The sequence below is a fragment of the Ipomoea triloba genome, chromosome 1 (assembly GCF_003576645.1).
Source record: "Ipomoea triloba cultivar NCNSP0323 chromosome 1, ASM357664v1".
In the NCBI taxonomy this organism is placed as follows: domain Eukaryota; kingdom Viridiplantae; phylum Streptophyta; class Magnoliopsida; order Solanales; family Convolvulaceae; genus Ipomoea; species Ipomoea triloba.
Window position 1 is genome coordinate 16870283 of NC_044916.1, and position 14832 is coordinate 16885114.

Consider the following 14832-nt stretch of genomic DNA (forward strand, 5'->3'; position numbering starts at 1 on the left):
TTAAAGTTTTAAATGAGCTGGTATGTGTGATGTTGGGCCTTGGTGGATAATTAATTTTCCAAATTAATTACTTTAATTGGGATAGTTAGGTAAATATTTATTTAGTTGGGTTGATTAAATGCGTAATAAAGGGTCACACTTGTGTGAAACTGTTTCATGGATCCTTATTCGTGAGACGAGTCGGGTCGGGTCAAAGCACCATGCAAATGTCGTACTTATATGTGCAAATGTCATACTTATATGCTCAAATATAACACTAATCAAGAATACAATTTTTGTTACTTATAAGAGAAAAAGTAACACATTTTTCATAATAAGTAATGTTGACAAATGCCCTTTACTTATAAGGGCAAATATAATACTTTTGAGGAAAAATGTAATACTTTTAAATTGAAATGTAAAAGTATTGTATTTTCCTTAAAAGTATTACATTTACCCTTATAAGTAAAAAATTTTGTATTCCTGATTAGTATTACATTTGAGCATATAAGTATGACATTTGTGCATATAAGTGTTACATTTGCATCTTGGCCCGACCTAACCCTACTCGTCTCATGGTGAGACGGTCTCACACAAGTTTTTGTCCGTAATAAATATTTAATTGCTCTAATTACTTAATGAAGAGTAATTGTGTGTTGGATTGCTCGACCCAAAATAATGAAATATTTAATTGAGTTGGACCGGGTTATTTGGATTAATTGGGTTGCCTAATTGGTGGGTTTGACTTGGTTTTGATTCATCAAGAATATATGTGGGTTATATAATTTTGAAGATTTTTTTATAATTGGATATTATTTGAAATATGATGGAATCATGAACCTGTACATGATGGTGTCCCGATACATTCCTCATATTTAATTCAAATATTTAAATTTAATTTGAAGATTATCCAAAATGATAAAGGTGGCTTCATTTGGAGGAAAGGGAGCTCACAGAATATGCATATTGAAATTCTACCGAAATATTGCCAGGATATCATATGGAACATGTACAATATTCACCCGCAGAGGATCACTCCATTTGAGAACCGTAAGCCCCTCTTTGAAAATCAAGCTACATATAAGCCCTTCATTGAAGAACAAGCTACTTAACTTTGGAGGCCCTTCAGCAAGGAATTAGGACATATCATCATACTTTAATAGAGAATCAGAGGACTTCTCATATCTATAGATTGTACCCCTTCATATTTTATACTTCATTTTAACCGATACTTTGGATATAATATACAATTCAACTTTTTCACGTTTACAGTGACGTTTTTAACGAGACATAAGTATGTTATAGTAATGTCGGGGGGGGGGGGTATTGTAAATAAATAAATAAATATGGACATTATTAAATGAGCTACATTATACTTATAACTCTTCATCTTTTATAGACTTATATGTAGAATGAACTTTGTGTATCATGTATATATTGGTTTGAATAATGAATAATAACATATTAGTTATTATTTATTATGTACTATTGTTTTCTCTTAATTTTATTCTATATTGCTATGTGTATTGCATTCACATAACAAAAACGATACAACAATTCATGCGATGAACACCTTAATTTACAACATAGTAACTATTATTATATTAAAAAATTGGGGGCAGGCCGAAGTGGGATTAGAGAGGTATATGTATATTAAGTTTTAGTGTTTAAGGAATTCAATTATAACTATATAGTAAAAGAATAGCAAAGTAACAATACAATAATCTATAGTTGGATCAAGAGCTGTCAAAAGCTCATCTCGCCTCGCCAAATGGGCGGGACGGACTTTGAATTTTATGGTATGTTTTAGGGGGTAGACGGGACCGCTAAGCCGGCCTAGTATGTATACATTACTAACATAGTGTGTGTGTGTGTGTGTTATATACACCATTTTATATAATTATTATATACTCCCTCCGTCCCATTTTATGTCTCTGGTTCTGTTAATGAGGCTTGACTGAAGTTATTTTGAATTCAATTTTTCATAATATTAAGTTTAGTATTAATATATAAAATTTATATATTTAGAAACTACATTAAAAGTACCATAAAACACAAAAATTTAAATTTAAAAATAATTAAAAACTAATAAAGAAAATAAGCAAAGAATAAAGAGTCAGTTTAACTAATGAATAGTAAATATGATAGATAAAATGGGATAGAGGGAGTATATAAATATATGTTTATTTATTTATTTATATTAAAAAATGTGTATTAGAAATTAGTACATTGTATAAACAATTTGTTATTGACTTATGAAATAACGCATTATGTATTTTTTTTTTGGTTAGGTCACGAGGTGTCATGAGTAGATCCTAACTGTAGGATGCACCTTTAAGCTCGTACCATACTTAGACTAATCCTCATTTGCACCGGGTCGACCCAATTAAGGGGAAAAGTAGTGCTGACCAGATTGGTTTTTCCATACAAGAAGGGTTCGAACTCCCAACCCCTCTTATATTAGTTATTAGACTTATATGTTGAATGAACTTTGTGTATCATGTATATATTGGTTTGAATAATGAATAATAACATATTGATTATTCTCTATTATGTACTATTGTATTCTCTTCATTTTATTCTATATTGCTATGTGTATTGCATTTACATAATAAGAACGATACAACGAATCATGCGATGAACACCTTAATTTACAACATAGTAATTATTATTATATTAAAAAAAAATTGGGGGCAGGCCAAAGTGGGACGAGAGAGGTATATGTATATTAAGTTTTAGTGTTTAAGGAATTTATACTAAAGGCCTTGTGGTTGAACGACATAACTATGGCTTTTCGAATGAAAGGTCTCAAGTTTGAACCCCAACATTAATATATGTTTAAACTAAGTATACACTTACTAACTTTTTTATGTTATTTTTTATTTAAATATAAAACTTTTAAAATTCTTTTGTCCTAGGCCTGCAGGCTTAATGCGGGGTGGCCTCCATTAAGCCCATATTATTGGCGGGCTTTGATGTTCTAGTTGGTTCTAGGTTCATTGTATGAGATGCTTATTTATACTACAATCTTCATGAAATCTTAAGATTAACGCTTACGCAATTGTACGCAACAAGATTTGTGTGTACCTTGCAAACTGTGCTTATTGCGGTGCCTCAAACGTGTGGCATTAAATGTCACTAGACACGTTTAATGATTACTAGATAAGCACGTTATACCTAATTGGGCATCCAGGTCATAGCGTGCTCCTTGGACTACTTAATTAACCTTTTTGATTGAGCATATTATATATATAATATGTGTGTGTGTGTACGTACATAAGGCCGTCATTTTCCATTCCTTAGTAAAATTTAAATGTACTTCTTGATAGGTAGGGATGGAAATAGGTCGAGTCGAGCTGAGCTTTAAAAAATTATGCCTGACCTATTACGAAAATCTAAGGCATGGACCTAGGCCAAAGCCTAAACCTATATGTAGGCTTTTTGTTAGGCTCAGGCCTGAGTCTACAATTGGCATGACTTGGCCTGAAACCTTTTTAAAAGCCTATTTAATATGTAGGCTATTAAAAAGGCTTCAAAGTAAGTCATGTTTTGAGCCTATTTAAAGCCTATATGTTAAGTATTTTTAAAAACTTTAATAAGTATTTCTAAATAATTTAAGAAATATACCTAATACAAAATTAATACATAACTACATAAGTATATCACCACAATGCAAACATAATAACATTAAAGCATAAATAAAATAATAGTTTTTTCTCCTTTATGATGTAGCTTTCATTCATTGGATGTCTATACATTGTATGTTTTCATCACTAGTTAAAATGAAAATTAGTTGTCTAATTAGATAATGCCACATTAAGAGGGAAAGATGGAATGGGAAATATAGGAGGGTGCGTAGCATTAATAAGTATTTTTAATAAATAAAAAATTTGATAGACAGCTTTGCCGATTTGGAAGAGAGAGGGAGAGAGAGAGAGAGATGGGATTATACGCTATATACCCGATTTTTGTCCTAAAAAAAAGAGAAAAAAAATGTGGCATAGGGCCAAATTGCATACCCAATGGGTGCGTGCATCTCACGTGCACACGGGATATATTAGAGTGGTTACCATTTTTTCTATTTTTTATTATTGTTATTTTTGTTTTAAACTTTCAAAAATGACATGACAAAAAATCTAAAATAAAAAATTTGTAACCATTTGGATTACTTTGCTCTAAAAACCCAAAAAGGGTTTTTAACATGCCATATAGGAAAAGAATTTTTTTTTTAAAAAAAAAGCGAAAAGAGTGGCAATAAAAAAACAAAACAAAAAAAAGAAGAAGAAGAAAATAAGTGAAAAGAGTGGTTGCCAAATGACGACCATCCTCACGCATCTAACTAGTGTGTACATTGCACTCACGTGTTGAGTGTCATTGGTGTGCGCAATGGGCACTAACTCCTCTTTATTTTTTTAAGGGTTATTTAAAATAACACTCTCGCTAAGGACCTTGTAGTCCAGTGGCGGGAGGTGGTGAATACTGCATTCTAATAGAGTTAGTAGTATTAAAAAAAAAAAAAAAACCACTCTCAATTTGCCTTCTCTCTTATCTCCTCTATTATTTAAATTAATTAAAAATTTCATTAATGGGAATGCTCGTAGAGTAATAAGGAAGGTGTTTTTTGACAATGAAGAATTTCTAAAGAAAAAAAAATAATACCATTCGTTTGGTTCACCTATAGGAGGTGAATTTTGATTTTTTGAGGGGCGGGTTGGTATTTGCCATTTGTCATTTCGCGCAGCTATATGCGCCTAAAGAGACCATAGCTGTTAAAAAAAAAGAGAAAAAGAAAAAGAAATAGAAAAGAAGACAAACCCTAATAGTGTAATTCTTGCTCTCGCCATCGTCTCCTACTTTAGGGAAGAATTACGTTACTGGCTTCAAGTTGTTGCAGATGACTGAAGATCATAGTGAAGAAGCTCTGTAACTGTCTCTATTTGGAGGTATCAAATCTTTTACTCATACCCATATGCTTATATGCATAAAATTTCCGGTTCTTGTTTTTGTTTCATAGAGTTCACTTATATCTTTTTTTTTTTGTGTTTCTCAATTGGTGAGATGCTTTTGCAGTGCCTCAGTTTCTAGAATTGATTTCTTGATTCGTTGTTCAACATATCAAGCCTTTAATCAGTGTCGGCTGGAATTGTGTATGGAGATTTCAAATTTGGGGGGTTGTATTTATTAGCTGAATAGCAGAGAGAATCATGTAGATTTTCAGTTTATCATCTTATCACAAGCATTTCGAGTAGTTTCTGGTGAGACTTTGGGGATAAGGGTGCTATACATACTGCATGCAAAACTCTAGCTACACTTGGTATAATTGTACAATCATTCCCGTTAGGGCAATGTAATCCATTCTTAGAGATAAGAAACCTATTATCTCAATACTCGAAGAATTATATTAGATTTTGCCTGGAGTTTGATTGCAAGAGTATATAAGTGATTCGAATGTCTTCTTGTGTTTTTGAATAATTGGGGATTTGATTAGCCTGTTCATTAAATTTCAATTAATATACAAAATGTGTTTTTGAACAATTGAGAATTTGATTAGTCTTTTTGTTAAGAAACTAATTCAAGCATTAAAAATTAGCAGCAATATGGGGATTGTTGTAATTAGCTAAGGTTGGTATGTAATAACTATGCTTTATGACTTTTTTTCTGGAAATACTTTCTCTTTTAAGGTTTTGATTTGAAGAAGCTGTTCCTGTCACTTGGTTTAGGGCCGTTCTGCTAGCTTAGTTCAATGGCATGGACAGAGAATGATGCTGAAAATGTGAAAGAAGCTGACTCAGTTACTAGCAATGGTTTTCTGAAAACAGACCAGCTTTCATCCGGCAGTGGAGGCTCTCCAGGTTGCCTTAGTCCTGTGAAGAATAAAGTTGAAGGGAAAGATGATGTTTCTTTTGGAAACATTCTCCGCTCGAGAAACAAGTTTTCTGATGCGCTTACTATCTATGAGAAGGTATTGGAGAAGGATAGTGGGAATGTTGAAGCTCTCATTGGCAAAGGTATTTGCCTGCAGATGCAGAACATGGCAAGGCCTGCTTTTGAATGTTTTTCAGAAGCTATCAGATTGGAGCCACAGAATGCATGTGCACTTACACATTGTGGAATTTTGTACAAGGATGAGGGTCGACTAGTAGAGGCAGCTGAGGTATGTGTGTGGCATTCTAATTTTCTCGGCACTTTTTTTTCAGCAGAAAATAATATTTTGGTAATCAAATTCTAGCAGTTAATATCTAATTAGAATTAAACTTTCTCTTCCATGATCATTAACATGACCCAGCATTTGAGAGTTGAGAATATCATGATTTTTCTATCACAGTGAAGAAGTTGGAAATCCAATAACCTTCATTGGTCTTTAAAATGAGCTCTAAGATTCATTAAGCAGTTTCTCATTATTATTATCGTTGTTGTTGTTGTTGTTGTTGTTGTTGTTGTTGTTGTTGTTGTTGTTGTTGTTGTTGTTGTTGTTGTTATTATTATTATTATTATTATTTTGTTGAGCTTTGCAGCTTTTTTTTTTGGAAGGTAGTAAAATGCCCTTTAAGAATATACTTGAATGTGTGTGAAGTTTAAAGCTATCATTAGTTCTTGATAAATCCTACCTTTGGAGCTGGATAATAGCTTATTGAGATCTTTTCCTTTTTTGATTCTCATTTGTCCCCCTATGTTCATCTACTATTGTTCTTGGATATTTGCTACCTTGTTTGATAGCTAACTCATTTCTGTCCTTGTTTTAAAGTTGATTGGAGCTTTTACTAGCTGTTTTTCTTTTCCTTTTGATTTGATGTTTACTGTACTGATTTAACAAATTTTAACAAAGCAGTCTTATCAAAAAGCTCTTAGGGCAGACTCTTCATATAAAGCAGCTGCAGAATGCCTTGCAATTGTATTAACAGACCTTGGAACCAGCTTAAAGCTTGCTGGTAATACCCAGGAAGGGATTCAGAAGTACTACGAAGCAATTGAAATAGATCAACACTATGCTGTAAATTCATCATTCTCTAACTTTTGTCCTGATGCAGAATTAGCAAAGATATTGGATTTTAATGGATTGTGATACATGCAGCCTGCTTATTATAACCTTGGTGTCATCTATTCGGAAATGATGCAATATGACTTGGCCCTTAGATGCTATGAGAAGGCAGCATTAGAAAGGCCCATGTATGCTGAAGCATATTGCAATATGGGTGTTATCTACAAAAATCGCGGGGATTTGGAATCAGCCATTGCTTGTTATGAGAGGTAGCCATCTAATTGAGTTTCATTATCTTACTTTCAGTTTTATTCATGTTTCCTTCATCTAATGAAATGCTTCCCTTTCCTACGTGAATTCAGATGTTTGGCTGTGTCTCCAAACTTTGAGATTGCAAAGAATAACATGGCTATTGCCTTGACTGATTTTGGCACAAAGGTAATCTTGAGCTGTGTTGATTTATATTCAAGTGCTTTTGTAATTAATTTCATTTCACTTAGGTATAAATGTATAATCTTTTCAAAAATTGAAAAACCTCTATGTTGTGTGCTAGAACATCTTTAGTATGGGTTTCAAAAATGTTTACATCCTGGTTTTGACTCTAGCCTTTGAACTTTTAACTCATTTATGTATATTTGTTAGATAATCAGAGATTCAAAAAATTAATAGAAGATTTTCAATTGCTTTCAATCTGGTATTTATCTATGTTAGTTTTTCTCATTCTGTTAGGAATTGCAAGTTTTAAATACATCAAATGTTTTTTTCCTGATATTTCTTTTTCACAGGTTAAACTTGAGGGGGACATTGATCAAGGTGTGGCTTATTACAAGAAAGCTTTGTACTACAATTGGCATTATGCAGATGCAATGTATAATTTAGGAGTTGCTTATGGGGAAATGCTGAATTTTGACATGGTAATTTTAAATTCTGTCCAGAGACTCCCTCGGGGAATAAAAAAAAACCCAAGAAAGAAAGAAAATCCATAAATGTGTTTGTAAATATGTATCTATGTACACATGAGAAATTTAACTACATGATCATTATGTGGTACACTGGTACCACCAAACATCAGCTTTGTTACTATATTTCTTAAGTCCTGATACCAATATACCATGGTGTCAACTGTCAACTGCCAAAACCCAGAAAAAAATTCAATTTTCACACTGTCAAAAAGTTGAGAAGAAAGTGAGATATCAAATTTGCTCTTGCATACCGCATGTCAGCCATTGCATTGGGTTTTCAACCATTGGATTGTGGACTTTAGAACTTTAGATAGGCTAATATAGATTCTGTTAGAACCAAAGTATTAGCGAAAGCTTGAGACCATTGTCTGTGGTGTATGTATTTGTAATAACCACTGTACAATACTACAAGTTTCCCTTCAATGTTTCAATCTAATCCATTATGTACAAACAGTTACCTGTGCTGCCCCTTTACATTTTTTTTCCTTAATTTCCCTATCATTCTTGTGTTTCAACTTATTTGATGAGAAGGATATGTTTCCTATTAGCTGCACAATGATGTTACTAAATTAAGCAATCCTTTTTTCAGGCAATTGTGTTCTATGAACTTGCCTTCCACTTCAATCCTCAGTGTGCAGAGGCATGTAACAATTTAGGAGTGATATACAAGGATCGGGACAACATTGATAAAGCAGTGGAATGCTATCAGGCAGTTCTCTATCTTATACACCTATTGGAACTTACTGCTTATTATCTTTTGACATTCTTCTCTTGCAATGTTTGCAGAAGGCTTTGTCTATCAAACCAAATTTCTCTCAGTCACTAAATAATCTTGGGGTAGTCTATACTGTCCAGGTAAAATATCTATTTTCTATTTAGTGCTATTAATGCATGTCTCCGGAAGCAGTTGATAGCATTGATGATTTGTACAGGGTAAAATGGATGCAGCTCAAAGCATGATTCAGAAAGCTATTATTGCAAACCCTACCTATGCTGAAGCATATAACAACTTAGGTACCTCTTTCTGTCTTTCTGTGAGTTTCTTGTCAACTTGCTTATTTTTATTTTTATTTTTATTTTTATTTTTATTTTTATCAGCATTTATATATTTGGCTGGTTTAGTGGGTGGCCTGCCAATTTGAACTTTGGATGTTGGTCATAATGGGAACAAAGTTACATTCCAATTTGATACTTTGCTACATTAACCTTTTTGTTGTTTTTCCTGGAAATGGTGAGACTTTGATCTCTATTAACTTGTTTTTAGATCAGATTTAGAAACTCTGTAAAAGATTTTGTGCTTGTGAAAAGATGAAAGAATTGCTGCATTGAGGCATAAGTTCATTAACAAGATATCACAAATGACGTGAAAGACATCTTTTAATATCCTGTGAATTTCATTGAAGCTTCATTGTCCTGCAAGCATCTTTGATGTCAATTAGGCTGTGCTTGGTGCAATTAGCTGATAAGCATGGGCAAAATTGGAAAAACATTATCATTGATAGCTAGCTTTTAGAAGCTATATAAGCTTCCGGGAAACTTCTTGTAGGCTAGCTTTAATTTTTATCAAAAGCTTGGTTACTGACAACTCTAATAAGTTAAAAGTAGTGTTTTGACCTGGTAAGTTAAAAACTAACTTATTTGCCTTGCCACAGTCTTAGTTGAGATTCTTGGAGAATTTATTTTGTAATTACACTTCCTTTGGCGAGATGTAGTTTTAAGTTACAATTCAAAAATTTTTATGCACAGGAGTTCTGTACAGAGATGCTGGGAACATATCTCTTGCCATTGAAGCATATGAACAGTGCCTTAAGATAGATTCTGATTCACGAAATGCAGGGCAGGTAATGTTTATTCTCATAATGATATTCCTGGTGCCTAGATTCTAATTAGATAACTCTGGTTCAGTACACTAGTGAATCCGTTAAAGAGTCCTCAACTCCTAACACTATAAACTTGTGAGTTGTGATCGCAGTTTAATTCATGATTTCTATGATAATACTGAATGTTGCTCAAGGGTACCAGCTTATTACTTGAGTGTGACTTGCAGTTGTTTACATCTAGTGGTAGTCGTTAATATTAATTATTCCGTGTATGTGATAGAAGGCATAATTCTATATTGAGGGAAACTCAACAACTAAATTCATCTTGATACTTAATAGTTTTTACTTGAATTTATTACTCCATTCAAGGTTTTTGTTTGATTTCCCAGACAAGAATGTTGTGCTTTTCATGGCATATAAGAGCTTTGCCCAAGTTCTTACACAATTTAAGTTTATAACCAGATTGTTAATTTGTTTTTTTTTTAGATTGGGATGTGTAGTTTTTTTTTTTTGGGGGGGGGGGGTGAGTGGGTGGGTGGGGGGTAGTGCTCCTTGTACACGTGTATGTATGATCTCATTAGCAGTTGGAATGAGGCTCAAATTTTGGCACTTCCACAATTGTTAACGTGTTTACGATGTCATTTCAGTAAAATGCTTTTTTGTCTCAAATATGTTGTAAATTGTGCTCTGCAGAACCGATTGCTTGCAATGAACTACATAAATGAAGGAACTGATGATAAATTATATGAGGCTCACAGGTACCTACTACCATTAATGAAATGTTTTGTTCTGTGTACTGGATATGGAAGGTGCTGAACCCCATCTCCTGCTGTATGCCCCTCTTGTCAATGCACACATAAAAGGGTTTCTGTATCATAGAAATCTCCAGCATAGTGATAACTTTGTTAATCTAACATATAGATTAATTTGATAGCATCAGATCAAGTAAAGCTCCTCTTCTTAAAGAGGAGACTTTGTGTTTTATCCTAATGTCCTAAAAGTCTAAAACTCCAATTTACAAAAGTTTTGTGGAATGTTTTGTCAGGGCTTGTAGTATAGGCAGTCATTTAGAACTTTGAATTTTATAAATAAACTAATCTGGCTATGGACTACAGTTCTTGAAACAAACGTGTAGTCATGAACTAGTATACATATATATTTGATTTAAGTTGTGTTGGTTTTACATTTTCTTTTACTTGAATCTCATGCAGGGACTGGGGCAGGCGCTTCATGCGATTGTTTCCACAATATACTTCATGGGACAATCCAAAAGACCCAGAAAGACAACTGATTATTGGATATGTGTCTCCTGATTATTTCACTCATTCTGTGTCATATTTTATTGAGGCTCCCCTTACCTATCATGACTATGCAAATTATAAATTGGTCATCTATTCAGCTGTTGTTAAGGTACTGTCATATTGCAGTTGTAAATTTCCTTGTATCTCTAAATACTTCTAGTAATTGTTCCATGGATTGGTTTGAAGAACCATAACTTTCTTTTCTCACTGTTATACAATGGTGTTGCAGGCAGATGCAAAAACCAACAAATTTAGAGATAGAGTTTTGAAAAAGGGTGGGGTCTGGAGGGATATCTATGGGATTGATGAGAAAAAAGTTGCTAGCATGGTCAGAGAAGATAAGGTTGACATCTTGGTAGAACTCACTGGTCATACTGCAAACAATAAGCTGGGAATGATGGCATGCCGACCTGCCCCTGTTCAGGTAAGATTGGTGTACAAGTAACCTGGCCACCATTTTTATTTATGGTGCTTTTACTTTATGATTTATTAGGATCTCAGTATGGATTTTTCCTGATAGTTGACAAATACCAACTTTGTAAGTAATGCTTATTCATGGGTCTTGGGACTGCTATGAATTTTGATGTGCCATGTAGAAGAAGGGTCAATACTTGACCACTTTGGCATATGCACAGTTGTACTCTGTCACTCCTAACTTTAAGGATTTAATACTTACATTATAACATGTGACAATTTACAGGCATAATAAATACTAAGAGCATAGGTCTACAACTCTACATACTTCCATGTTCTATTTTCCTGTCTGGACATCCATAAAAAATTGTATGCTAGTAGGAACATACAACTATTTTGGTGGCTTTATGTTGTCTTAATTGCTAATTCTATTACGTAGCCAGCCAGTATCTGACTCAATTCCATGCCAGTATCTCTTATAAGGGTTATAATTCATAGTAACATACTTCACTAGTCTTTCACTGAGAACGTTATGTGTGGGCTGTTGGAAGAAGCTTTTGTTGACTTGCCACTCTTATAGGTGACTTGGATTGGCTACCCGAATACTACAGGCTTGCCTACTATTGACTACAGAATTACTGATGCACTTGCTGACCCTCCTGATACAAAACAAAAGTACGTGACATTCATTTCTTCTCAAGGTTTTCCTCTGATGTTTGTTTAAGTGGTGGATCTAGACATCTAAGTTATTGTCGATGTTTTGATTACAGACACATTGAGGAGTTGGTTCGTTTGCCAGAGTGCTTTCTTTGTTATACACCTTCCCCTGAAGTGGGGCCTGTATCTTCAACTCCTGCCCTGTCCAATGGCTTTGTAACTTTTGGTAGCTTTAACAATCTGGCAAAGGTAATATTATGGGTTTAGGTAGTCGTATGTTACAAATGATGCATATAACAGGATCTGATGCCATTTGTTTGCTCTTAAAACATTCTTCTAATGACAGATAACACCAAAAGTGTTGCAAGTATGGGCAAGGATCCTATGTGCAGTTCCTAATTCACGGTTGATTGTAAAGTGTAAACCTTTTTGTTGCGATAGTGTAAGACAGGGATTTCTTTCAACAATGGAGCAGTTGGGCCTGGAACCACAACGTGTTGATCTGCTACCTCTAATTCTTCTTAACCATGATCATATGCAAGCATACTCTCTTATGGACATTAGGTAATTTCTTTTCTTGTCATAACAATTTTGGGCATCTTTTCCATTCCACTTGCAAATGGGTAAAAACCATGAGGGGACATAAGTGATTATTGTTATATTTATGCAGCTTGGATACTTTCCCCTATGCGGGAACAACTACTACATGTGAATCTCTATTCATGGGAGTTCCTTGTGTCACTATGGGAGGTTCTGTACATGCTCATAATGTTGGTGTGAGTCTCCTCAAGACAGTTGGTAAGTGATTTTCAGAATTTTAATATAATCTTTTTGGTAGTATGTCATGCTTCAACATTTTCAGAATTGTTAGCACTGTTGAGTAGACTAAAAGATGTAGAATTATGATCTAAATATCCTGAAGTGAATAGTAAATTGCTTGGCATGCTAGGGACCCTGTTTATATATGGCTATTAGATCTATCAGCAGCTTGGTCTGGTCTGAAATGATGATATCCTTCAGCCCTTATGCTAAATTATATTATCGTCAACCAGATGAATCTTGAGTAATGATACTGGGAATTCTCTCCCTTATTTCTTTTCTATTCTAATAACCAGATTCTTTCCTTTGATTTCTTTGCATCCTAGCTTCCTCTTTGGTATTCTCTCATCATATCCTTTCCCTCCTAACACTCTAGACTAGGTGTACTGGATACCATTTGATGGTTGAAGGTAAAAGGCCTAACATTACAGTTAAAAAGCAACATAAATCTTTCATTTCATTACACCTTGGATGTGCATTTTGTATATCTTTGTTAGAAGTTGAACACCTTGCTTGTGCTTCTTTGTTGGAGTTAATTCCTATTTGATGAAGGCTGTATCGATGTACTTTCATTACAGGATTGGAAAACTTGGTTGCCAAGAATGAAGATGAATATGTTCAGTTGGCACTGCAGTTGGCATCAGATCTTACTGCTCTCTCAAAGTTGAGACTGAGTCTTCGGGATCTTATGTTGAAATCTCCTCTGTGTGATGGGCCAAAATTTGGCCAAAATCTTGAGGAAATATACAGGAGTATTTGGCGTCGGTACTGTAAGGGAGATGTGCCATCATTGAAGCATTTGGAAATGTTACAGCAGCAGCAGCAGCAGGAGAAGAAGACTGTTTCTGAAGGAACTGTTGATCTTCCAGAAAACAACAGAAGCACTGCTGATTCCAAAGGTGGCCTTCTGGGATCAATTAAGGCCAATGGATTCAGTCTCTCATCTTCTACATTAAATCGCATATCGACCGATGAAAATAAGAGTTCATTTAAATCAGATGTCGATTCGTGACAAATAGTGATTACTGACCATCTTGTCTATTCACAGGAATTTCCAGTAATAGGATCTGTCCAGATAAAGCCTGTGTATCATAATTACTTAATGGGGCTTAAGGTGCTGTTAGACATATAACTAGATTTGGGTTGGCTATGGAGTTGCAAATTGCATCGCCACAAGGAAAGCAGTGGCAGGTAAGAGAATTGTTCCTTTAGAAGATGAAAATGCAGCCACAGTGCATTAGGTTTTGTGGAGTTAATAGTGATTGATGAGTGTTGGGGGCCTGTATTAGTCATTCATTTTAACATTCCCCTAGATTATGTAATGGGGTCTTTGTATAAAAACAAAAAGAAGAAATTATGGGGATTGAAAATGCCCTTCTAATTTTATTCTCATACTTTGCATTAGAAATTTGGAGAAGAGGCCTGTTGTCCTTTTATGGTTTCTGTAGTTTACCTGTGCTTGAATGGTTTAAAGTACCCCTGCCATTGCCATTGCCATTGCCATTTTAGAATGTACTCCAAAGGGAAGTGAGGTTGTCAATGTAATTCGCAACTTATTTTAATTAAAGATATTATTGTCGATGGAATTCACAAGTAATTTTAAATAAAGTTGAATTGGCAAGTTTATTTGTGAGTTTTAGTATTAAAAAAAATCATATAATTATTACAAACTTGAATCTTTAAAATAGTAAGCTCTTAACCTTTTATTTCTTGTGGATGTGTGATGTGTTCACCCTATTTTCAGAAGAAAGTGTTCTCACTTAACCCTCTATATATTTGTGTGTGTAAACAGTCTCAATTATTGATGAACCTGATAGATGGCTGAGACATATGTTTTTATTTGATTATGTCTATATATATATATATATATATATATATATATATATATATATATATATATA

General features: G+C 34.1%; 1 protein-coding gene across 2 annotated transcripts; it reads left to right on the top strand.

Annotated features, from left to right (window-relative positions):
• The first annotated feature begins 4734 nt into the window (after nt 1-4734).
• LOC116025324 (probable UDP-N-acetylglucosamine--peptide N-acetylglucosaminyltransferase SPINDLY) lies at nt 4735-14517 on the top strand. Of its 2 annotated transcripts, none has more exons than XM_031266537.1 (18): nt 4735-4922; nt 5661-6133; nt 6809-6970; nt 7052-7227; nt 7321-7396; nt 7744-7872; nt 8510-8629; nt 8707-8775; nt 8853-8934; nt 9667-9761; nt 10434-10498; nt 10952-11150; nt 11271-11465; nt 12036-12130; nt 12226-12361; nt 12459-12676; nt 12783-12910; nt 13510-14517. In XM_031266537.1, exons 2-18 carry the CDS (start codon nt 5723-5725, stop codon nt 13941-13943), a joined length of 2790 nt encoding a protein of 929 aa, XP_031122397.1. In that variant the 5' UTR covers nt 4735-4922; nt 5661-5722; the 3' UTR covers nt 13944-14517. The 2 variants fall into 2 exon arrangements, with proteins under 2 accessions (XP_031122397.1, XP_031122391.1); XM_031266531.1 differs by having other exon boundaries at nt 5700-6133.
• Nucleotides 14518-14832: the final 315 nt, after the last annotated feature.